This window comes from Thalassophryne amazonica, chromosome 8 (assembly GCF_902500255.1).
Source record: "Thalassophryne amazonica chromosome 8, fThaAma1.1, whole genome shotgun sequence".
NCBI lineage: Eukaryota > Metazoa > Chordata > Actinopteri > Batrachoidiformes > Batrachoididae > Thalassophryne > Thalassophryne amazonica.
The window spans coordinates 9903812-9930813 of NC_047110.1; the positions used below are offsets into that span (position 1 = coordinate 9903812).

The 27002-nt window shown below is 39.8% G+C and overlaps 1 protein-coding gene across 1 annotated transcript in view; it reads right to left on the minus strand.

Annotated features, from left to right (window-relative positions):
* The window catches only part of cftr (CF transmembrane conductance regulator), a 361955-nt gene that overhangs the window by 241506 nt on the left and 93447 nt on the right, over positions 1–27002 (minus strand). Inside the window, 1 exon segment of the mRNA XM_034175733.1 lies at positions 2442–2605. Within this exon segment, the coding sequence (XP_034031624.1) occupies positions 2442–2605 (164 nt within the window).

Sequence of the window (27002 nt, forward strand, 5' to 3'; positions counted from 1 at the left end):
TTAGCAAAAAGGAAAGTTTTAAGCCTAATCTTAAAAGTAGAGAGGGTGTCTGTCTCCCTGATCCGAATTGGGAGCTGGTTCCACAGGAGAGGAGCCTGAAAGCTGAAGGCTCGGCCTCCCATTCTACTCTTACAAACCCTAGGAACTACAAGTAAGTAACAAGTAACATCATCAATAAATGCACAAGATTATGTTGATATTTTTGACACTTTTCTTATCCCATCAATTGAAAGGATGTTTGGGGATGATGAAATCATTTTTCAAGATGATAATGCATCTTGCCATAGAGCAAAAACTGTGAAAACATTCCTTGCAAAAAGACACATAGGGTCAATGTCATGGCCTACAAATAGTCCGGATCTTAATCCAACTGAAACTCTTTGGTGGAAGTTGAAGAAAATGGTCCATGACAAGGTTCCAACCTGCAAAGCTGATCTGGCAACAGCAATCAGAGAAAGTTGGAGCCAGATTGATGAAGAGTACTGTTTGTCACTCATTAAGTCCATGCCTCAGAGACTGCAAGCTGTTATAAAGCCAGAGGTGGTGCAACAAAATACTACTGATGTGTTGGAGCGTTCTATTGTTTTTCATGTTTCCATAATTTTTTCCTCAGAATTGAGTGAGTCCATTTTTTCCCTCTGCTTGGTCTAAAAAAGTAACTGTTACTGACTGCCACAATTATTTTTCCTGATTTCTTATAGTGTTTCTTAAAGCCAGAAAGTTGCCATTTGAAATGACTTTAGTTTTGTGTCATGTCTGTGATCTGCTTTTTTTCTACAAAGGGGGTTGTACAAAGACTTGTGTGGACTTTCCACTAAAAGCTGTCATCCGCCAAAACCCTGAATCTGGTGTAAGCACAAATATATTCAGGCACATGAAAGTGTGCATAGGTATGAATTCACACACGTTCCGTTTGTACATCCCACTGAACGTGGAATTGAGCGTGGAACCAAACTCCTCCCTGGCCATGCCCCATTTAAATATGCAATTTCATGTAAATAGGCCCTTTGAGCAGGGATTCCCCACAACGTCACATCAGACAGGAAAGAGGAAAGAGGAGGAAACACAAAACAAGAAACAGGAAAGAAATTATACTATAGATGACTGGAAATTATGTGGACAGGGACAGGGACAGTTTATTCAGTATGCTGTTAAACAGATTAATCATGAAACTGTAAAAATGTTTGTGGGAGCTACAAAGTGTGTATGTGTGTGTGTGTGTGAGGCCGACACGTAAGACAGCGCATACACAATGACATTAAAAAGGTGAGGTGCGCCTCTGCTGACCAATTCACAATTTACACAATTATGAATTCCGTATTTGTGAATTGTCCGTATTTGTGAATTCCGTATTATACGGAACACAGGAAGCCTGCAGCTCACCATCAGGCAAAAATAAAAAAAATACATTAATAATAATAATAAAAATATATTTGAAGGTGCATATGACCAAATGTGCCCACTCTAGTTTTTGTTCAGAACAATTACACAAATAAACTATTCAAACATAAGCATAAATATAAGCACCCATTGTGCACCATGCAGCCTCCAGCCGAATGTCGCGAATTTGCGCACCACATCAATGAAGTTCAAATCTTTCATATTAACAGAAACAAATTCATCATGTGATGGTGCCTATATAGCAAAATATGTGCAGTCAGTAGCTCCATTCGGGAAACCGGATCTCGCTGCAAAATGTGCTGTAATGTTGGAATGTACCTGGATGACATTTGGATGATTGCGGCTCAGCGCAAGGTTGACTCCTGACCGTTCAGCAAGCTCACGCTGGAATGCCCCTGATGCCAGGACACACAACCCCTGGCTCCTCGCCATATTGCGCTCTGGCCGACCGCAGTTGTGTGCACACCTCCAGTAACAGTGGCCTTGGTAATCAAAATCGGTTTATGAGCCAGTTATCCTCATTTGGAAGTAAATCCTCGCATTCTCCGAATACACGCTCACATTGGATTGCACCATTTGCAAGGTCCTCTAACAACGCCACTGCCAGTGCCATTTTACGCATCACTTTGCACGTGCTTTTATATCCATCCACATAATTGCAAATGCGTGGGTGTGCTAAATGTTCATCCACGTGCCTCTGATGTGCACATCACTCTATTATTTCATGTTTTCACACTATTAACAGTTCCCTGCATTTCCTGTACAATGTCGGCAGTGGTACAACAACTGTAGAAATGTGCGTATGCCAGCTAGGATTTTTGTGTGACGCACCACACGTTTCCACGCTCAAATCACTTTTGATACATCTGCACGTGGACGTGGAGACGGGCGTACGCCAGATTTTTGTGCACATGCACGCTTTGTGCATGAGGTCCCTGATCTTTAGGACCCCAAATTCATCAGCATTCATCAGCACAACACAACAATGGCTGTGGTACATATATTTTATTACATGTACTACAATGTGCATGTTTTCTAACCGGTGAGTTCCCATCTTCTGAGAGAGCCACGCCTGGATGATGCCCAGCAGGGAGAGAGCTGCCAGACCACAGAAAGTGTTCACATCGATCAGTTCCCATATCAGTCCAGTTAACAGAATACATTGCAGGGGGGTGATCCATATGAAGTGGGCCAGACCCAGGCTCTGCACAGAAACAACATCAGTCAGGCAAGTGGAACGTACCATTTATCTTTAGTTACACAATTTAAGACTGTCATTCTTTGTTTCCAGCCAGGAAATTCCCCCCAGACAAACTTTTTCATAACAGAGAACCTGAAGGAGCTTCAGACATAGAAATTGGGAGCATATATTGGTGTTTTTCTTGTATCATATAAGGTTGTGTCTGATAGTGTTAATAAATCTAGCATGACTAGATTTGACTGACTGACAAATCTAGTCATGACTAGCATGACTAGATTTGCATGACTATGCATATGGATTTAATATGTGAAGGGCAGTGGACTGAATGACTGACTGAACATACAAAAAGACAAAGAAAGAAAAGAATGTTGAATACAATGCAAAAACACATTAAGGCACACAGTTTTATGTTTCACAGAACTATGAACACCTTAAAAATTGAACCAGCAACTTAATGATGTTGAAACAAGTAACATTTTAATCAAACTTCATGACTTCATAATTCATGTCTGGATTCGCACGAGGACAGTTTCTTAAGAAAGATACTTTCAAGATCTCGTCCTTACAAAAAACAGCATCTCCAATTTCCACACGTTCTGCTGCTTCATTAAGCAGCAGAAAGTGAGCAAAAATTTGTGCAAAACCAATAAAGTTTACAACCCCAAATCCAATGAAGTTGGGGCGTTGTGTAAAATGTAAATAAATAGAATACAATGATTTACAAATCCTCTTCAAACCATATTAATTGAATACACCACAAAGACAAGCTATTTAATGTTTCAAACTGATAAACTTTGTTTTTGTGCAAATATTTGCTCATTTTGAAATGGATGCCTGCAACACATTTCAAAAAAGCTGGGACAGTGGTATGTTTACCACTGTGTTACATTACCGTTCCTTCTAACAACACTCAATAAGCATTTGGGAACTGAGGACACTCAAGACTGGGTATAAAGGAGCATCTCAGCACTCTCAGCCATTCACAATCAAAGATGGGGTGAGGATCACCACTATGTGAACAATTGCATGAAAAATAGTCCAACAGTTTAAGAACAATGTTCTCAACGCTCAATTGCAAAGAATTTAGGGATTCCATCATCTACAGTCCATAATATAATCAGAAAATTCAGAGAATCTGGAGAACTTTCTACATGTTAAGTGGCAAGGCCGAAAACCAACACTGAATGTCCGTGACCTTCGATCCCTCAGGCGGCACTGCATTAAAAACCAACATCATTGTGTAAAGGATCTTACCGCGTGGGCTCAGGAACACTTCAGAAACACAGTTCATTCCTACAAGTGCAGTGTTAAAACTCTACCATGCAAAGCGAAAGCCATACATTAACAACATCCAGAAACACTGCCGCCTTCTCTGGGCCCAAGCTAATTTGAAATGGACAGACGCAAAGTGGAAAAGTGTGCTGTGGTCTGATGTGTCCACATTTCAAATTGTTTTTGGAAATCATGGACGTCGTGTCCTCCAGACAAAAGAGGAAAAAGACCATCCAGATTGTTACCAACACAAAGTTCAAAAGGCAGCATCTGTGATGGTATGGGGGGGGTGTTAGTGCCCATGACATGAGCAACTTACACATCTGTGACGGCACCATTAATGTTGAAAGGTACATCCAGGTTTTGGAGCAACACATGCTGCCATCCAAGCAACGTCTTTTTCAGGGACGTCCCTGCTTATTTTAGCAAGACAATGCCAAGCAACATTCTGCACATGTTACAACAGCGTGGCTTCGTAGTAAAAGAGTGCGGGTACTAGTTTGGCCTGCCTGCAGTCCAGTTGCCCATTGAAAATGTGTGGTGCATTATGAACCAGTTGAAGTCCGGGGTCTCCGTCCGGGGTCTTTCCCATTCTTGCTTGAAGTCGTACTTCAAGCAAGAATGGGAAAGAATTCCACCTACAAAACTTCAACAATTCGTGTCCTAAGTTCCCAAACACTTATTGAGTGTTGTTAGAAGGAAAGGTGATGTAACACAGTGGTAAACATACCCAGCTTTTTTGAAACATGTTGCAGGCATCCATTTCAAAATGTGCAAATATTTGCACAAAAACAATAAAGTTTATCAGTTTGAACATTAAATATCTTGTCTTGGTGGTGCATTCCATTGAATATAGGTTGAAGAGGATTTTCAAATGACTGTATTCTGTTTTTATTTACATTTTACACAACATCCCAACTTCATTGGAATTGGGGTTGCATATTTTATGTATATATTCCCTGTGCATGGCATCTTTCTGCATCCAGGGACTGTAAGTGGTCATCCAGCCTAGACATAATCCATTTTGGGGGTTGGTGGTGGGAAAGGTAACTCAGATATCATAAAACACTTTGCAAACACTTTCCAATCGTCTTCCCCAACATGTCTTGGTCAACAAAGGGAAATATATTTCCCTGGTGGCCTATTTCGCCAACAAATCATACCATTTGGAGCATAATTTGGAAAGAACATGACTCTTATGCAAAGCAACTAAGATAACTGAAACTTTTGAGAATGACTGTACACAGACTGAAGTTTAGCCAAATCCTACAAAAGACTTTAGTAGGATGTATTAAAATTTTTATGGGTTCTGGTTTTTTGGGGGGGTCACCCTGTAGTTTTTCACATTTTCCTGTTGCACAAGGTGAGGCTGCACTTCAGAAATGGGTTATCTAACAACACTTAATCTGAGGGATATTATCTTGTTGCATAGACAGATAATTTCACTTGACAAGATGTCTTGAATTCAGATAGTTAAATTTACAAATAAGCATGTCAAACACTTAAAATAAGAATTTAACTCTTAAAAGAAGAAAAATTATCTAACATTTCTAAATTAAAATTTCTAACATTTCTAACTTAAAGTCTTTGTAAGAACCAAATAATTTGCAATGTGCCCTGAAGATGTGCCAGCTGCTTTAACGAGCATTTAGTGCTAAAATCCGCTGTTCACACAAATGTTCATGTGATCTTTTATAAACAGTAGTTTGTACACTTTAGAAACATTCCATGAAAACAATATCTTTTGTTTTCATGTGAAAATGAACGAACCTCTTTCCTCTCCTCTCCTCTCTCTCAAATCTTGATATCAACAAAAAGAAAAATACATTTTTTTTGTGGGGACCTTTTGAGGAAGAAAGCAGTTTCCAGAGAGATAAAAAAAAAACCCCGAAAGAATGAAGGCAAAAATACAGTACAAAAAAATTGAAAATTAAGACATTAATGGGATTCTAAGGGCACCCTGGCAAAGAAAAAAGAATTGAAGAATAGAATGCTTTTTTATTGTCATTATACACAAGGTACAATGAAATTAAAAGACAACTCCCATAGTGCAAAGGTGTAAAACTAAATATAAAAATATAAAAAGACAAATAAGAATATATACGAGGTCTGTTAAAAAAGTATCCGACCTTTGTATTTTTTTCAAAAACCTGATGGATTTGAATCACATGTGCTTGCATGAGCCAACCTTGAACCTTCGTGCGCATGCGTGATTTTTTTCACGCCTGTCGATTGCGTCATTTGCTTGTAAGCAGCCTTTGTGTGAGGATGGGTGGAGTCTCTTGTCGTTTTTTCTTTGCAAGGAAATGGCGGAACAACTGGAGCAGCGTAACTGCATCAAATTTGCCAGAAACTGGGCGACAGCCAGGTGGAAACCATTCGGATTATTCAGACGGCTTTCAGTGACGATCCTATGGGCATCATACAGATTAAGGAGCGGTTCAACCAGTTTAAAGACGTCCGCACAACAGTGGAGAGCGAGCCACGCTCCGGGCGGTCATCAACATGCTGAAATGACCGGATCATTGATCCGGTATGTCGTCCGACTAGCACAGGAATTGCGGAAGACGTGGACATCAGCAGTTTTTTGGCACATTGAGACAGATGTGCGGAGGAATTCTGTCTGTTGAAAAATGTAATCAGTAACGTAACCCAAAGTACCATAATATTAAAGTAATGTCATTTGATTACTTTCAATTACTTCTGGATTACTCCAATATCAAATATGTTAATACAGACAAAAGAAACTAAATATAAATAGTCTTGACCACATAGTACAGTTTATTAAGCAAAATAAAACTGTTTCTTCACATTATGAATTAAGAGCACCACAATATTGTTTTAAACACACCCAGTGTTCACCTGCTAAATTTTCAACAAAAAAATGCCAAACAAATGAAGGATAATGTAAACTCAGGCGTGTGCGGATGAATTTGTAATTAAAAGTGGCTTGCAGAACAATATACAAAACAAACAAAAAGTCTACTACTTGTTCAGTAAATTCGCACCATGTTTAACATATGAGTCCACTTATTGAACTTTCAAAATAAGAACAAAAGCATAATGAAAACCATTAAGTAAATCCTGTCAGTAAGGAGGCGTGGTCGCCAACATGAATGTTTATATAACATATAACATTCATGTTATTTGTATGTTTCTGTTCTTTCGGATTTGTGTGTGTGTGCCGAATAAATCCATTCATTCATTCATTCATTCATTCATTCACCATTTTAATTCCGGGCAAGTTAGTGATTTGCGTGCATAGATGTTCAAGAAACTGGACGGAAAGCTGCGCATGTTGGCAAAGCCACAAACGGAGGAACAAGGGAGACAATATTTCCTTCCATAAGTAAGTGGTTTTGGTTCTTCTTGTCACTTTCTCCGTGATATTTGGATGATAAACAGCTGTATGTTTCCTGCCATGTCGCCTGATGACATGGACCATTAACTCTTCACTTATGTCTAGTTGATATTTTCCACTGCTAGACCAATGTCTTGTTAAAATGTCGTTAGTGAATAAATTGTTCGACAAGACTGCTCACAGTCACACCCACACATAGAGATGTGTACCCACACCACTGACTTCATGAATGAAACTCAGTCAGTAAAGGATAACTGTGTAAAAATATAATATCTATATAAATGTACTGTAATGGTTTTAGGAGCCGCGCTGAACAGCTGCTGCAGCAGCTCAGCAGCTTGAACAGTGCAGATCCGTGTAACTTTAAACACTAATATTTGGGAATGCGTGAGTGTCAGAGTAAGTTTAATACTTTCCTTTTTTTTAAATTCTTTATTTATACATTTTAAGTAGTGATGGATATATTTAGTATGTACAAATGTACAGATATCAATAATCAAAGTTTCCTTTGTACATTTCGATCATGTAGAAAGAAAGAAACAAAACAAAACAAAACAGGAACAGAAGGAAGTGACCAAGACTCTACACCAATGGCAAAAGCATTGGATCAATGACATAGACAATTGCATTACCCATACATTTTCAGACTGAGATTGGGCCTTTTCAGATTTATGTATTCAACCCATTTCTTCCAGCTCGAAATAAACCAGGCCTGTCTGTTGTTTATAAATGCCGTCATGTCTTCCATTTTATAAATCTCTAATGTTATTTCCCACCATGTTGTCAAATGTGGTATTTACTGTGACAGCCATTTTTTAGTTATACACTTCTTACGTGCAACCAACAAAATACTGAGAAGGAGTTTATCCTTTTTCATCCAATCTTGTGGCAAGTTTCCAAATAAAATTGTTTTAATATCAAAGAAAATAACACATTAAAAAATTTCTTGCAATGTTCTATGAATGTCATTCCAGTATATTTTAATTAACGGACAGTCCCACATAATATGAAAGTAATTGGCTCGTTGAGTTCCACATTTTCTCCAACAGACAGAAGGATTTCCATCATAATGAGACTTCTGACAGGGAATAATAAAATATCGAATCAAGGTTTTCCATCCGAATTCTCTCCATGTTTGAGAGGAAGCACATTTCCACTGATGTTTCCACACACAAGTCCATTCCTCCTCACTCATATTGATTCCTGCTTCTTTCTCCCATAGTGCCTTAACAGTCCCACTTGAGTATGATGTATGATTTAACAAAAATTTGTACACACGGGAAATTAATTTCTTAGTGCCCATACCAATGTATGCATTTTTAAACAAATTTATCAAGTCCAAATTAACATCAGATACCATGTTTACCTTTGTGTCTACATAGTGTCGTATTTGTAAATATCGATAGAAGTCTTGTCTTTCCAAATTATATTTATGTTTTAGCATGTCAAAACTTACCAATTTACCGCCTTTAATTAAACTGCCTATTATTGGTAGTCCTCTGGTGGTCCAAATTTTAAATCGTGCATCTAATCGATTTGGTATAAATTCAGAATCATATGCATACCATTTCAATACTGCAATGTATTTATCCAGATTGTATCTCTCATCACATTTTTCCATACTGAGAGAGTGCATTTCACCCAAGGACTGCCAGCATCGTCTATGTATTTTTGGATATTTGGGTATGCCAATGTAGATTGAATCGGGAAAGAGAAGGTTCTCTCCTCAATACTTTTCCATTGAGCATTATAAGATACATCACACCAATTTATGACTGTCTTCATCTGTGCTGCACGGTAATAATTCTTTAAAGATGGCAGGCCCCATCCTCCTTGTTCTTTTGCAGATTGTAAGGTTTTGAAACGGATTCTAGGCCTCTTCCCTCCCCATACATATCGTGATATTATTTTGTCCCATTCATTAAATACATTTTGGTCAATGGGTATAGGAAGGGTCTGAAATAAATACAGTTGTTGTGTGGGCCACCCGAAGAGGAGGTACTGCTGGCTCACCACCATAGGGCGCCATGCCTGTCGTTGGGTTTCAGGCACCAGAGGGCGTAGTCGCCTCACAGGAGCCCCAGGAGCCCAGAGCTGACAGCTGTCAGACAGCCATCATCATCATTCACCATAAAAGCCTGGAAGAGACACCACTACTCTACCGGGTTATCAGCTTACCCGTCAGGTAAACATACTCAGCCGTTCTGTGCCGTACGCTTCACGTTTTTGCAGCAGAGCTTTTTGCAGTCGTTAACCTTTTTGTACACTTGCAGCTTGTAGCCGAGTTTGTGGAAGTTGTAGGAGTTGGCGTCTCCACTCCTCACTTCAGACTTGATTAAGTGATACATAAGGCACTGCACGTACTCTGTGTTCCTGTGTTTGGAGGTGGAGATTTTTCCCTCAGGAAGGAACTGTATTTTTTACTGACTGTTTGCTGGGTGTACACACACCCACCTATAACCTGCCTGTTCCTGCCAGCAGTACCGGATCTGACAGCTGGGAGCAGTGGCCACCTGGGGACTCAGGACTTGGTGGCTCCGGTATATTGCAGGTCTCCATTGGCGGTGGAACCTCGTGGGTCCCGGCTCTTCTCTGGATAGGCGTCTCCTACCCTCGGGCCTGCCCACGCGTCACCTTTTGTGTAGATTGACTGACAGACTAAAAGCATATTGGGTTGTTGTGCACATCTGCAGAAGAAATTGTTATTTATTCGGACTTCCTATTGGCCGTTCATTTACGCCACCTGTCGTGGGTCCGTGTACTTCACTGTCCCAACAACAGTAGCCTTGGCAAAACATTCATTTTAATCGATTCAATTCGTGAATGTAGAGTAAAAAAAGGAATCAAGTTCCATCTTTTTATATCTTCATTAATTTTCTTTTGCAATGGGACATAATTTATCTCAAAGAGCTTTGTTTGGTCCTTTGGTATGTTGATACCCAGGCATTTTAAGGACTTGGCCTGCCATACCATTGGGTATCTGACAAGAACTTCCCCAGATGGATTGTAGGAAAGCATTTGAGTTTTATTCATATTAATTTTGTACCAAGACATTTTACCATATTGCTCACACAGATGAATCAGTCTTGGTAGGGAGTTTGTAGGTTGTCCTAAATAAATCAAAATATTATCAGCATAACAAGCAAGCTTGTGCTCCTTCCCTTTGATGGTAACACCTTTAATATCTTGGTTTTCTCTTATGGATTGGGCCAAAGGTTCTAAATATAATGCAAACAAAAGTGGGGACCATGCGCAGCCCTGTCTGTTTCCTCTTTGTAATGTAAAACTGTCAGATAAATATCCATTAACATTTATCCCTGCAGTAGGGTTTGTATATAAGGCCTTTATTGTTTGAATAACTGTTTCGTGTAACCCAAATCTACGTAATCTATGTAATAGAGAAAATCCCAATTTACTGAGTCGAACGCTTTCTCAGCGTCGACACTCACCAGCACAGCTTCTGTTTTATCTTTTGTTATTTCGTTTATTACATGAAGAGTTCTACGTATGTTATCTTGTGTCTGTTGGTTTCTTATGAATCCCGTTTGGTCATTATGTATCAGCATTGGTAAGAATTCCTCCATTCGCCTGGCCATTATAGAGGTAAAGAGTCTGCAATCAATGTTTAAAACAGATATTGGCCTATATGATCCACACTCAGTTTTATCTTTACCTTCTTTAGGTACAGCAGTAATAATAGTTTCTTTCCAACTCGGGGGTGTTTGTGCCTTTTTCAGCACCCAGTTTCATGTGGGAAGTATTATTGGGATCAATTCATTTTTAAGTTCTTTATACCATTCGGCAGTATAGCCATCAGCACCTGGGGATCGATTTGATTTCAGTCTACTGATGGCACTCTTAAGCTCCGCTTCAGTTATATCTGCCATCATTTGTTGATTTTGCTCTGTATTTAGCTTTGGTACATTGAGTGAATTCAAAAAGTCGTCAATGTATTTTCCATTTTCTCCAGGAACTTTTGAGTATAATGCTTTATAAAAATCTACAAATGCTCTATGAATTTCCTTTAGTTTAGTCATAATGTCATTTGTTTTTGGGTCCTTAATTTTCATTACTGTACAATCTGCTATTTTCTTTTTTAATTTCTAAGCTAGTATTTTCATTGATTTTGATCCACTATCATAGTACTTTTGTTTCAGAAACATTAATTTCTTTTTAATTTCCTGAGTATTCAAAAATATTTATTTCATTTCTAACAGTTTTCAATTCTTTCCAAGTATTTAGTGAAGGGGTCTTTTGTGTCTACTTTCTAGTTTTTTTAAATAAGTCTTCTAACCTTTTGTTTCTTATTTTTTTCTTATAAGAGGATATTGCTATAATTTTCCCCCTTAAGACTGCTTTTAAGGTGTCCCACAAAATTGGGGGGGAAACTTCCATGTCCAGAAATTCCTTTATGTCTTTCTTAATTTGTTTCTTAAAATTATTATCTTTAAGCAGATTTGAGTTTAGTTTCCAAGTGTCCACCTTGAGGCATAAATCTAAATTAATCTAAATAGATATTAATCTAAACAGATATAATGGTGCATGATCACTCACATCTATCGTCCCTATCCCACAATCTTCAATCTTATCTTTCTCTTTTCCAAATGTTATAAAATAGTCAATTCTAGTATAAAGTGAGTGTGGAGCTGAATAATATGAGTAATCATGTCTTGTAGGATAAACATCTCTCCAGATATCAATCAAACCCACTTCTTCAAAAAGAGCAGAGATCTTCCTATACAAGTTGTTTGATTCAGGGATCTTACTATTGGAGCTATCGAGTTCCGGTTGAAGACGGATGTTCAGGTCCCCAGCACATATTAAGAAGCCTTGAGTTTCTGTAACCATGACGTTCATAATTTTTTTAAAGAAATCCAAGTCACTTCCTAGTGGTGCATAGATATTCATAAATGTAACCAGGTTCCCATCAATACTTCCCCTTACCAGTACAAATCTCCCCTCTTTATCCTTCAATTCAAAAGATTTTTCAAAATTTTGAGATTTTGAAATAAGAATCACCACACCTCGTCTTCGACCAGACTTATATGATGAAGAATACATATTTGTGAATCCCATTCTCTTTAATTTCTCATGTTCTTTATTATCTAGATGAGTTTCCTGTAAGTATACCAACTGTGCCTTCTCTTTCCTCATTTTAGTTAAGATTCTACTCCGCTTAATAGGGTTTGTGAGCCCATTTACATTAAATGAGATACACTTAATACTGCTATTATTCATTACTTATTGTATTTATTGAGTACACAGTCATAATATAGATAAAAATGGTCAACTCCCTTTAAAAACTCGAACACTAAACAACCACACAAAAAGAAACAAATGTTCACCCATAAAAACTGTGATTCCAAGGTAGGGGTCTCTCGTAACTGACCCTGCAAGGTGTTGTGTCTATCAACTACCACTAGGGGTAGACTTCTCCTTTGGAATGAAAGAGGGCCCCGAAGACAGGTATATGTGTCCATTTCTCAATTATTAAAAGTCTCTCCACTTAAATATCTTCATTTAGTATGGGAGAAGAGTAACAATTCCAATGAACCTTACCGGATGGTCTGTTATATACTTATGAATCCTCACTAGTCCTCGGAGGTGGACCTCGTGCATCTCCTGAAAGCCTGAAGTTTCTTTCGAATGTCTTGCTCCCGCTGCTCCTCGGCGTCCTGTCACGGCCGCTCCTCCACCACTTGCCACGCTGACCATACCAGCTGCTCCACCAGGCTCTCTCTGGGTGTTACCTTTGTGACAGTGAAACCTCTCGCTCTCATGTCCACCATCGCCTCCTCTGACGTCTGGTAAAGCGTGGTCCCATCTGGATAGAACACCCTCAGCTTAGGGAAGGGAGTTTGAAACCTGATATTTTGCTCTTTCAGCGCTCGTTTAGCTTCAACATATTCTCTATGCTTCTGAAGGATATTAGGAGGATAGTCCTTGTCAAAATAGATTCTTCTTCCCTCCAGGAGCACAGTCTTTTTGGCCCATGCTCTGCGTAAAACTTCTTCTTTAGTTGTGAAGCGGGCAAACTCGATTATTATCGAGCGTGGTTTATCTTCTTCTCCCCGTGAATTCGGGGCTCCAACCCGGTGTGTTCTCTTAATGTCAAGACTGATGGACTCAGGGATGTCCAGACTGCTCCGGAGGACTTTTTCCATGAAACTCGCCATGGATGAGCCCTCTGCCCCCTCCGGGATATTGTACACTCTCAGATTGTCACGCCTGGATCTTGCTTCTTGACTAATAAGTTTACCTTCTTGCTCCCTCATGATTTTTATCATCTTGCTCAATGCTCCACGTTTTTGACACGGCCTTCCACTTGTTCAATTCGAGTTTCCGCTTCAGCGATCTTTTGATTCACGTTGGTCAGGTCAGTTTTGAAGTCTTGGAATTCCTTGTGAAATCCCTGTATTTCTCCCAGCACTGTCCCCAGACTGATGGGATCAGATTCACTGTTAGCACCGATATTAACGTTAGCATTAGCTTCTTGCTAGCTTCTTGAAGTGGCGTGGCCTTCGTCGTGTTGTTTTTGTTTACATGGTCTTCAGCCGCAGTTTTCTGTCGTATTTCTCTTCTCCCCATGTTCTCCCCATTTCCCCCTCAACTTGTTATTGCAAAGTCTTTAATTCTGATACTTAAATGGGGTGAAATGTTCAAAACCTCTGGAGAGCTATCACCCTAAGCTGCCATTCGGTAGGATGACGTCACCGGAACTTCAGTTTAATACTTTCCTGACATAATTTAATGTAATTTAATTTTACTGGCTCAATATCCAGGTCAAAATGGCATTTTTTAATACGTATTTTTCTGTGTGTGTCCAGTCGTGGATCTCCATTGAAAATGCATTAACATCCGGGTACTTCATCAATATTTTGCCCGGTTAGGAGATGTCATGTCACTGTCCATGAAGGGACGTTTTTGTTTCAAAGAAAAAAAATATTATATACAGATAATATCATAAAATGCTTTAAAATTGTAATCCTGCGAAGTAATCCCCATTTTTACTAAATATACCTGTAATCTGAATACGTCTTTTTTTCTGTAACTGTAGCGGAATACAGTTACCTATTTTTTGTATCCTAATTACGTAATGCTGTTACATGTATTCCGTTACTCCCCAAGCCTACCCATCAGTCAAGTTGTCTGGTCTTAGTTTTGTTCTTCCACTGCGCAGCCCCTTGTTAAATAAACTCTTGTTTATACCTCTTGGGTCTAACACTCAACCTGGTCCTCGACCATAACACAAAGAGTTAAACGAATATAGGGTAATTGCCTTTACTTCTCAGGTAATGAAAAGATTTGAAAAATTTTGAAGGATGAAATTTTGTCATTAACTTTAGACAAATTGGCTCCATTGCAGTTTGCCTATCAGACAGGACAGGGTGTGGAGGATGATCACCTCTTCATTCTAGATCGAGTGTATAAACATCTCAAACAGCCTAAATCACATGCAAGACTTTTTTTTTGCTGATTTTAGCTCTGCTTTTACGAAGATGTCGCTCCATAGTTGAATTGATAGGCTAGCTTCCTATTTTATGATACCTGATCAGATTTGATCACTTATTTTATTTTTTTTTTAACAAACAGACTGCAGCAGGTTTTTGTGAATGGAAAACAAACGGAAGACAAACCGTTACCCAAATTCTTCCTTTGGCCAAAAGGTTGCCAAAAGCACAAATGCAAAATGCTACTTTGGATCAACTTAAAAAAATTGATGTAATTGTTACAGCTAATTTTTTTAGTTTCTCACAATGTATATTTAGGATTTTGTAAAGTGATTCCAGCAGATTTAAACTGGAAATCACAATTTTCCATTAGACCAATTTAAATAAGTACTTTGAATGAAGTGCACTGTGTTTCACTTTTTTCAGTGTACATTTGATTATTTAAAGTATAAACAGTCCCAGCCAAAAACAGCAGTGAGTGTTTTGGGTCCTTTGTTCATTTCAATGCATAGTAAATATTTTGCAGATAGAATTATTTTGTGTTGCTGAAAAAGCTGAATGAGGGAAAACAATATTTTATGATAACAATTTGTTAGAAACTACAAGTGATATGAAATTATGTATTATACAATAATAATAAAACAAAGTGAACTTGACACACATCAGTGCACATGAAGGGCCAGACTCACACCCTCCAGCTAGGGTTTGTTGCATAATGAGAAATTTGTTTCCCACTATACACACACACACACACACACACACACACACACACACACACACACACACACACACACACACACACACACACACACACACACACACACACACACACACACACACACACACACACTTCTTTGTGTCTGTGATTGACTGTTCTCTAACAGCCAATCACACAAGGGCGTAGGTTTGGTCTCAGTTTTGGTAGGGACAATACCACCACCACCCCCCCCCCGGCCCCCCTGCTCACCACCATCACCCCCTAACCCACTCATACCATTAGACGCACAAGTACAGCATAATACATAACATATGACAACATAATGCTGAATAATTTAACACTTTATTTACAATATTAAGTGTGTAGGCAAACAAACAAATAGCTTAAATAACAAAATTGCACCCAAAATCACAAATCTATTCTATAGGCCTACACCTGAGAGAACAAGACAACAAAAAAAAAAAAAATACTTGTGGAGCTAACAAAAAAAAAAAAAAAGTTTTTGCAAACAAGATGTATAATCTATTCTCTTCATCAATAATGCAGTTGTAGGTATCTGGCAACCTAATTTGCCAAAAAAAAAAAAAGGGATTTCCAATGATATATATGGTGTATTACGGTAAACGTAAGCCTGTGATGTCATAACGCAGAGGAAAAACACGGAAGTTTCACACTAATGCGCCGCTGATTCTCATTACCGTAAGTTCTCATGTAAGCCCTCACTCTGAAAAATTTCAACACTGACAGCAAGCCAAGAACCCGTGCTTTCCAACAGCATGCTATATGTTGCATATATTACAGTAAAGTGCGTTCGGTGACTTTTGAAACGAGGGAAAAGTATGAAAAAGAGCGCAAAAGTGACAGAAAAGTACATAGACAGCAAACATAAATTTAGTATTTTTTGAGGAAAAGGCAGGGTGTTAGTGTCATTTGTGAAGGTGTGTGTGCGTGTTTGTGTGGGTGTGCAGTTTATTTTAAGTGTGGCGCACAGCATTGTTCGCAACTCCTCCCCCCCGCCCTTCTTGTTTTTCTGCACCGGAGCAGTGTTGCCAGATATGAAATATGAAACTATCGTACCAAAACCTCAAAATTATCGTATTTTGGGAGAAATTATCGTACACAAACAAAACGCATACAACGTAGCTATTTTAGCGTTTTTTTTAATTTACAAAGAATTTTATGTCACATTTTTAAACAGTAATTATAGTAATGGGGAAACTATGGCACAAAAAGAACGCAAATGCACAAGCAAGACTGTTAAGTAACACAAGCATGTGTTAATTACCAGACTAGAAAGAGTCGAATTCAACCTCGAGGTCGCTGTCGTCATCCGATGCCATGGCCACTTGTGCAGATTTTGTTGAACACAGAAAAAATGTTGACACCTCCATAAGGAACTTGAACTTTTTTTATTTTTCTTGTATATCTCTTTGCTCTTGTGTTTTGTTCGTTTGTTATTGCATTTGTTGAAATACAGTTTCGAAAAAAAAAAAAAAAGATGTTGGTTGGGGAATCTTCCTGTCCTGTCCTGCAGAGATTGGACGGGAACTCATTACTTTGTATGAGAGGGGGCGGGCTTTCAAATGACTGTCCCGGCAGCCCAAAGCCAGCAGCAGCCCTGTGTGTGGTGTGTCTTTGATGCCGCCTGAGTGCAACGCCTGCAAAATGATTCTTGGGTGTCAGAGAGAGATGCGTGTTTGGGAAACCAACTGAAATTATCGTACATATTGGGTTTTTTCCCATTATAGATCGTACATCGTACAGATGGCAAAACTATCGTACAAATACGATAATTATCGTACATCTGGCAACACTGCACCGGAGCCACCCATCCTCTGCGCTCCGGGACCTCCCACTTTATAAATTAAGCACTGCCTGCCACGAGATGCGCTTTGTTTACGTCCATGTGAGAAGAACGTGAGCCAATGAAATTGCAACATGGGTAACTCTGTCACGTCGAAAACACAAAACGTGACGACTAAAATTCTAGTATCGAGTTCGCAAAAAAATAGTGAATGATTTTGTTATATAAACAAAAATGCTAAATATTGGTAGGGACTATTTTGCCATCCCAAAATATTGGTTGTGACTTGTCCCTATGGTCCATATGCAAACCTACGCCCCTGCAATCACAGACTCTAACTGTTCATGAGTACAAAGAACACATCATGGAACTATACAGTCATTGAACTCCTATTTCCTGTCTTTCCTGCAGAGTTTAATCCTTTCTCAGAAAATGACAAAACTGCCAATTTAAACAAGTGACTTAATTCTCATACAAATACGAGGATGAATGCACACTCAAGATTCAAGTGTTCAAAACCATATCAAACAGTTCAACAAATTATTCTACAAGCACTCTTAAAAACACAATGTAGGAAAACGATGAACTGTCAGGATGTGATATTTTGTCATGTTGTTTGTTTTCTGGTCTGTTTTGTTACTTTTTCTGTTCATTTGTTTTCTTGTATGTTTATTCTCTTGCTGGGTTTTTTCCTGCTTGGGTTTGTCTGTCTCTATCTCTCTTGTCTGCCTCCTGGTTCTTTGGTGATGGGCGTTTCACACTCTCTGGCCACACCCTTGTTCTGGTGCTTTCCACACACACCTGTTCCTAATTTGCAGCTCATCACCTGGGTGTATTTGAGGTCGTCCTGCTCGTCCTGCTCTCCTCACGTGTGTATGACCACCTGTCTGTGTGCCCAACCACACCTTAGTGGATTAGTGGTTAGCACTGTTGCCTCACAGCAAGAAGGTCATGGGATTGATTCCAACCTGTGGCCTTTCTGTGTGGAGTTTGTATGTTCTCCTCGTGTTTGCGTGGGTTCTCTCCGGGTGCTCCGGATTCTGCCCATCCAAAGACATGCAGGTTAGGTAGATTGGAAACTATAAATAGTCCGTAGGTGTGCTTGCAGGTGTGAATATGTTTGTTTGTCTGTATGTGTCCCCGTGACAGACTGGCGTCCTGTCCAGGGTGTACCTCGCCTCACGCCCTATGACTGCTGGGATAGGCTCCAGCCCCCCCGTGACCCTTACTTGGAGCAAGTGGTTGAAGATGAGTGAGTGAGTGAGTGAATATAGACAGATACATACAGTTGTTGAATTCCTGGCACCGCACATTTCTAGAGGAACTGTTAAATAATATGGCTGCTCTACAGTTAACTGTCCTGGCATATCGTCTAAGATGTCTGTGCTCAAGCATTTTTGTCAAGTGAAATTTTCATATAATTACATCCACCAAGGACGTAATCAAATCACTGGTGTTTATTTACTTGTTTGTCTGTCTGTCTGTCTGTTAGCAGTATTATATCAAAACTACTGAACGGATTTTCACAAAATTTTCACCACAGATAGATATTAGGCCATAGAAGAACCCATTAAATTTTGGAGGTGATCCGGATCCGGATTCTGAATCAGGTTTCACTTCATATAAGCTTTGAAGGATTACAGTTAAGCCCCTTTCACACCAGGCTTGTATACAGTTGCGCTAAAATGCGTATCCAGGGTCTCTGCAGTCACAACAACATAGAGGATCCACATGATGACAATTGTAAATGAATATTATACTACAAAAATGTCATTTTTAATGCTTTTCGTCACGTTAATAAGAGACTGCTGCATGATACCCTGAAAACTTGCTAAAACAATTATAACAAATAATCCGTGTCTGCTACGTTTAATCTGCATGAAATTTAATAAATGGAAACCAAATTTCAGACATATTACAACCCCTGGCAAAAATTATGGAATCACCGGCCTCGGAGGATGTTCATTCAGTTGTTTAATTTTGTAGAAAAAAAAAGCAGATCACAGACATGACACAAAACTAAAGTCATTTCAAATGGCAACTTTCTGGCTTTAAGAAAAAAAAATTGTGGCAGTCAGTAACGGTTACTTTTTTAGACCAAACAGAGGGAAAAAAATATGGACTCACTCAATTCTGAGGAAAAAATTATGGAATCATGAAAAACAAAAGAACGCTCCAACACATCATTAGTATTTTGTTGCACCACCTCTGGCTTTTATAACAGCTTGCAGTCTCTGAGGCATGGACTTAATGAGTGACAAACAGTACTCTTCATCAATCTGGCTCCAACTTTCTCTGACTGCTGTTGCCAGATCAGCTTTGCAGGTTGGAGCCTTGTCATGGACAATTTTCTTCAACTTCCACCAAAGATTTTCAATTGGATTAAGATCCGGACTATTTGCAGGCCATGACATTGACCCTATGTGTCTTTTAGCAAGGAATGTTTTCACAGTTTTTGCTCTATGGCAAGATGCATTATCATCTTGAAAAATGATTTCATCATCCCCAAACATCCTTTCAATTGATGGGATAAGAAAAGTGTCCAAAATATCAACGTAAACTTGTGCATTTATTGATGATGTAATGACAGCCATCTCCCCAGTGCCTTTACCTGACATGCAGCCCCATATCATCAATGACTGTGGAAATTTACGTGTTCTCTTCAGGCAGTCATCTTTATAAATCTCATTGGAACGGCACAAAACAAAAGTTCCAGCATCATCACCTTGCCCAATGCAGATTCGAGATTCATCACTGAATATGACGTTCATCCAGTCATCCACAGTCCACGATTGCTTTTCCTTAGCCCATTGTAACCTTGTTTTTTCTGTTTAGGTGTTAATGATGGCTTTCGTTTAGCTTTTCTGTATGTAAATCCCATTTCCTTTAGGCAGTTTCTTACAGTTCGGTCACAGACGTTGACTCCAGTTTCCTCCCATTCGTTCCTCATTTGTTTTGTTGTGCATTTTCGATTTTTGAGACATATTGCTTTAAGTTTTCTGTCTTGACGCGTTGATGTCTTCCTTGGTCTACCAGTATGTTTGCCTTTAACAACCTTCCCATGTGGTTTGTATTTGGTCCAGAGTTTAGACACAGCTGACTGTGAACAACCAACATCTTTTGCAACACTGCGTGATGATTTACCCTCTTTTAAGAGTTTGATAATCCTCTCCTTTGTTTCAATTGACATCTCTCGTGTTGGAGCCATGATTCATGTCAGTCCACTTGGTGCAACAGCTCTCCAAGGTGTGATCACTCCTTTTTAGATGCAGACTAACGAGCAGATCTGATATGATGCAGGTGTTAGTTTTGGGGATGAAAATTTACAGGGTGATTCCATAATTTTTTCCTCAGAATTGAGTGATTCCATATTTTTTTCCCTCTGCTTGGTCTAAAAAAGTAACCGTTACTGACTGCCACAATTTTTTTTTCCTGATTTTTTTTATAGTGTTTCTTAAAGCCAGAAAGTTGCCATTTGAAATGACTTTAGTTTTGTGTCATGTCTGTGATCTGCTTTTTTTCTACAAAATTAAACAACTGATTGAACATCCTCCGAGGCCGGTGATTCCATAATTTTTGCCAGGGGTTGTATATATATATATATATATATATATATATATATTAGTCTGGAACAAAGAGGACAAACAGTGTTGTAAAGAACAATAATCAAGACGCTAAGAGGAAATTTCACTTTCCCCCAGAACGACATGATCAGGAAGTGATTGTAGCTCACAGCAGCTCCCACTGAAAATAACAGACAGACAGCCTGTGACTCTCACATGTTTACATAAAACAAATGCAATAACAAAGTCTATAAACCCAGAGAATATATTCACGTGAGTTTTAGGCACAATATAAAAATAGTTTTATTTAATGTTAATGCTAACCCTAACCCTAACCTTGTCTGTGTGCAGCGGTTAAAGTGCAGCCTGATCAGAGCGTCTCAATGCAGTTCTCAATGTTACTGAGATCTCGCAGCGCGCCAACCTCTCCAAGGTTTTGCAGGATTTGAAACCTGAAAAGGGTGGATGGAGTACGCTGGAAAATTGCGCAGACCTGCTAAAAAACTGCGTACTTTCTGCATCCAGTGCTCTACGCAGAAAAAATTAAACAGGTTTAATTTTTTGAGGTGCCTTGTTCACAAGCCCACATTACCACAGGTTTCATTTTTTGCATCCTCCTTATGTAGCCCTCAGCATACTACTGTGTAGGGAGTAAAACCCGCATAGAGCTTAAACTTGGTGTAGAGCTGCATAACTCGGCGTAGACAGTACGCCACAATGCGCCATTCTACGTTCGCCCCGGTGTGAAAGGGGCAATCGAATTATATCAAAACTACTGCACAGATTTTGACAAAATTTTCACCACAGATATATATTAAGCCATTGAAGACTCCATTAAATTTTGGAGGTCATCTGGAACCGGATCCGGATGCTGGATCAAGATTTCACTTTATATAGGCTTTGATGGATTACTTGAAAACTGCTTCATGGATTCTCACCACATTTGCACCACAAATAGATATTAGGGCATGGAAGATTCCATTAAGTTTTGGAGGTGATCCGGATCTGGATTGGTGGATGTCAGAAATCTCAGATTGCTCTTGTTTATTTGTCTGTCTGCAGGATTACGCCTAAACTACTGCACAGATTTTGACGAAATTTTCACAACAGATGCATATTAGGCAATGGACGAATCCATTAAATTTTGGAGGTGATCTGGATTTGGATTTAGATTCTGGATCAAGTTTCACTTTATATAGGCTTTGAAGGATTACTGTTAGCAGGGTTTCATCGAAACTACTGCATGGACTTTGACGAAATTTTCAACACAGATATATATTAGGCCATGGAAGAGTCCACTGAATTTTGGAGGTGATCCGGATTGGCGGATGTTTGTTATGTTAGCGAGATTAGCACTTTTAGTAGCTACGTATCAGTAGCTAGATGACTTAGGGCCAGTTCATCCATGATTACTGAAGAAATAAGATGATTATCATTTTTTATAATCACACGCAAGCCACCCATCAAGAAAACCACAACCCAGTTTTAATAAAACACCTGAAGCAAGGTTAACTGGTAAGCTCAATCACTCTATGTTGCGTTCACACCAGGCGCGACACGAGCGACTGCAGCCACAGGTTGCCATGTAATTCTTATGTAATGATGCGTTTTGGTGCCAAACCGCGCAGCGCGACGCGATGGACACGAGTGAAGCGAGTGAAGCGATTTTGAGCGTTTTGCGCGTTTGTAGCGCGATATTGTGTCGCTTCACGTCGTGTTGCCCTCCTCCTCAAGTTGAAAAATCTGAACTTCAGGGACTGGATATGTAGTGACGTGGAGATGTCTGGATTTTGACTGAAGATGTGAACATGTCCTGTCTCTGGTAGCAGCCTGTGAGCAGGACTTATGTCTCTTTTGTCCTTTAATTCACAATTCTGAGAGTTTTTGGAGTGAGCAGCAGCACCACAGCAGGGGGGAGCGGAGTTTCTTTTTATTTTTATTTTACGTGCCCGCGCGATGGAATCGTCCATGGAGATTATTTTACTTATTAACTGTACAGTATGTATAATAAAGCAAATGGTGCCTGGTTTCTAAAGACAATTATGACAGAGTTTTTTGGGGGAAAGAGCGAGGAGCAGCCTCACAGCAAGCTGCGGAGTTTCTTTCTTTCTTTCTTTCTTTCTTTTTTTTTATGTGTGTGCGTGAGCGAATCGTCTGTGTGGAGAATATTTTATTAATTAACTACACAGATGTATAATAAAACAAATGGTGACTGGTTTCTAAACACAATTATGACAGAGTTTTTTGGGGGAAGCACGAGCTGCAGCAAGCAGTGGAGTTTCTTTTTTTTTTTATTGTTTACATGTGCGCGCGTGAACGGGACAGTAGGTCCTCAAACTGGGTCCCGCAGAGGCGGAAGGACCGCTGAAAGCGGCCGTCATCCAGATGCAGCTCCTGCAGCAAATAATGATACTCTCTGTATTGGGAGCGTTTCATAACAGCTCGCTCCATGTGATCAAGGTCCGTCATGATGACTTGACGCCGAGCGGAATGGAAGCTCCTCCTACTTGATGACGCACTGGGGCGAATTTTCGCAGCGAAAGTCCACCCAAGCAGAGCAACACAACGGGCGAAGGGAGGCGCGTCTGTCGCCATGCGACCCTCGCGAATTTGTAGCGTCTGATCGCGCCCGGTGTAAACGCGGCATAAGGATATCAGCAATCCTTCACCTCTTCACTTGCTTCTGGGACGTGATGGGTGTTCCATCAAATGTCACTGTGCTCAGGCACTTTTGCTCCCACTCATCCCTGTTTTTAGGCATATTTCTAAACAGAAGGCTCTGAGTGTTTCAACACGTGAGTATGGTGAGGCCTGATCATCGACTCAGCACAAATCGACACACTGCCAGTTTCCACCCAGTGCAGTTGTCATTTTCACCCCCAGCTCCTGCCTCCTGTAATTCACGATATAACTTGTGCTCATAAAGGTGTGTTGGTCCCAAATTGAGGTGTGGCCGGGTGCAAAGTTAGTGCACTGATTTCATCCATTATCAGAAAGTGGTTGCACCTTAACACTGGGATTACCAGCATTTTTACACTACTCCTCTATCTACCAAGCGCTGCCAAATGGCAGCACTGGGGTACTTTACATCTCATTAGGCCACATTTTGTTATGTACATGGGGGCCATTAGATCAGAATGTGCAAGTGCTGGAAAGCCAGCTCACAACACATACTCACTCTGTTGACTGAGAGACGCAGAGATGGCTAAGCTTTATAGCACAGAGCATATAAGATATTTTGGACATCCAGTGTGGGCAGCAAAGTACTGTGCATATGACAATAAAGCTTTGAATCTTGAATCTAAATTTCTTCTACTAAGTGTTGTGTTTTTTGTAACAAGTTCACAGAAAGGAGATGTGGCAGTGCCAGGTGCGTTCAAACAAACTAGGTCAAATGTCACCTGGTAACAATAGAAATAATAAGAATATAGAAATAACAAAACATTAGCATAATAACTATTGACGTAATAGTGGTACAAATATCATTCCTAAAGCTATGGGTATGTCTTTATGGTCAAAGAATCTGATAAAGTTGAAAAGTTTATTTTATTCTTTATAACTAAACATCTGTTTTTTCTTATGTACTTGGGTTCTGTCTTTAGAGTTACTTCTTACAAATGTAACTGAAACTATTTTATATTTTTGCTGACACAAAGAGGACAAATGTGCAAGCTGAATAAGGTGCTACTGTGTATTAGCTCATGAAAGGGGGTCGTTGAGATGTAAATCCAGGGAGTGCAGCTGCCATTTGGCAGGTCCTTGGGAGTTAATTAAAAACCAGGTCTAACGAGAGGAACAGTAGTAGCCAATAAATCAATATTGAGCAGTATGTCTGTTTTTTATATTGTGCATTTATATTTGTATTTGCAAACTGTTTTTTTCTTTTTTTTTTACTTTCACTTTTGATACTCTGTGTGCTTCTTACCCTCTCTGCAATGGAATGGTGCTTGAACATCAGTTTCCCTGAGTGAGTCTTCCCAAGGAATCAATAACATTCTATCTCAGTGATACTATTTTTTTCTCAAGAGCCACATACGAAGAAAAAACCAGGAGGAGAGCCGCATATGTACATTAACATACCACACCTTTGCAAATGTGCACAAACGTCCACAAAAAGACAAAAGCAATATATTTTCAATTAAGATATTTATTACCTTAGTACTGGGATGAGCGGAACATTGCTTGCATGGCCTTGACTTTCTTGATGTTGTATTTGTAGTTTGTTGTTGCAATCACAGTAAGACATTCAAGATGAGTATTTGTCAGTCGGTTTCTCTGTTTCCTCTTGATAGTGTTCATAGTTGAAAATGTTGACTCGCAGGTGTATGTGCTCACGAAAAAAGACATCACTTTCTGCACAAGTGGTTTCAAAGTGGGAAAGCTTGCTTCAGAAACCAAACTCCAGAAGTGGCCAACACCTGCTTTGAGTTCAACCTGGAGAATGGCATTTGTTTGCAGCTCAACTATTTCACACTCCAGAGCAGCACGATCACCAGGGCAGAGCTGAGTGATGGACAGAGTGAGAGAGGATACATCCATGTGGAAGGGGTTTTCAATAAAATTGAAAATGTTCTGATGTTCAGTCACATCACTGAACCTGGATTCAAACTCAAGCTTCAGCTCCTCCCAAACTTTAACAAATCCAGTGTAGCTGAAATGCTGCAGCAGTGATGGGTCTCGTGTGGTTGTTTTCTCTGAGTTTTGGGAAGTGGATGAGTTCTCTGTCAGGTATCCACAGAGCAGTTATTTTGCTTTGGAATGCTCTGACTGCCCTCAGCATGTCACTTGGGAGCTTGTCTCTTCCTTGGAGTTGCAAGTTGAGAGAATCCAGGTGACATGTAATGTCAGTAAGGAGGGCCAGCTGCACAATCCACTGTGGGTCTTTCAACTCTGGCTGTTGCTTCCCCTTGCTGTCCAAGAAGGTGCTGATCTCAGGAAGGAGGCTCAGGAACCACTCCAGCACTTTCCCACGAGACAGTCATCTTACTTCATTGTGCAGCACTAAAATCGCTGTACTCTGTTTCATAGTCCTCGATTAACTGTCTGAACTGTCTGTGGTTTAGTGCTCTTGAAACAATGTAGTTGACCACATGCACAACAATTTGCATCACATTTTGAAACGCATTATTTCTGAGTTTTGACACCAGGGCCTCCTGGTGGATGATGCAATGGAAGCTAATGAAATTTGGCATTTCATCCCTTTTTTTCATGAGGCCAACAAGACCCTTCTCTTTGCCTTGCATGCTTGGGGCACCATCAGTACAGACACTTGCGAGTTTGGGCCAGCTGAGATTATTTTCCTCAAAAAATGCCAAAAGTGCATTCAGGATATCCTCACCTCTTGTTTGGCCCTGGAGTGGTAGTAACCACAACATTTCCTTTCGAAAAGATTTTCTTTTGGGAATCTCACCCAAACGCACAGCTGAGCTACATCGGTGACGTCAGTGCTTTCGTCCACTGCCATGCTGAAGCAAGCTGCGGCGCGCAGATGGCAAACAGCTGGTCACGAATGTCCTTTCCGATGTTTTCCATCCGCCTCATTATTGTTGAATCAGACAACTGTAGTGCTTTTAATCGTTTAATGATCTCGTCCTTGTTGGCGAAGTCTCTGAACACTATTTCCGCGGAAGCCAAAAAACAGTGTTTAACTGTTTCGGACGTCCGAGAAAAGGTTTTTTGTTCCCGGGCCAAAATCCACGCTATCTCAAAAGACGCCTCTGTTAAAAGCTCTGCAGCAGAGGTGGCTTGTGGATAAGTCTTTGCTGCCTCACCAAGTGAAGTAGTGAGCTGTTGTTATTTTCATCTTTCTACTTCACTACCAGGTAGATAATTTAAATAAATTTAAATTGTGGATGCGCTGTTTTGAAATGCCTCTCCAGTTACTCCTTTAAAGCAGGCACGGGTTTTCATTGCACAATAAGCACAGCGGGGTTGTGTTATGGAGAATAAACAAAAACTCATCCATCCATTTATCTTTGAAATTTCCTGTGCTCATCTTGTATGCTTCGTACCTTCCTTTTTGTACTCTGACTTTCTGTTTGGCGGCTTGTCCCCTCGTCGGGGCCTGCATGCTGATCTTCCTCACGCTATCTCCCCTCTCTGTTTCTTGCAACTCTGTGTCTTTCCATCTCCTGTATCAGCTATTTTCTTTCCCTTTTTAATTACAAAATGATCCATTTTGTCATCTGTGATTTTTGCATCTCACATCCGAAGTAGCCTATTATATGACAT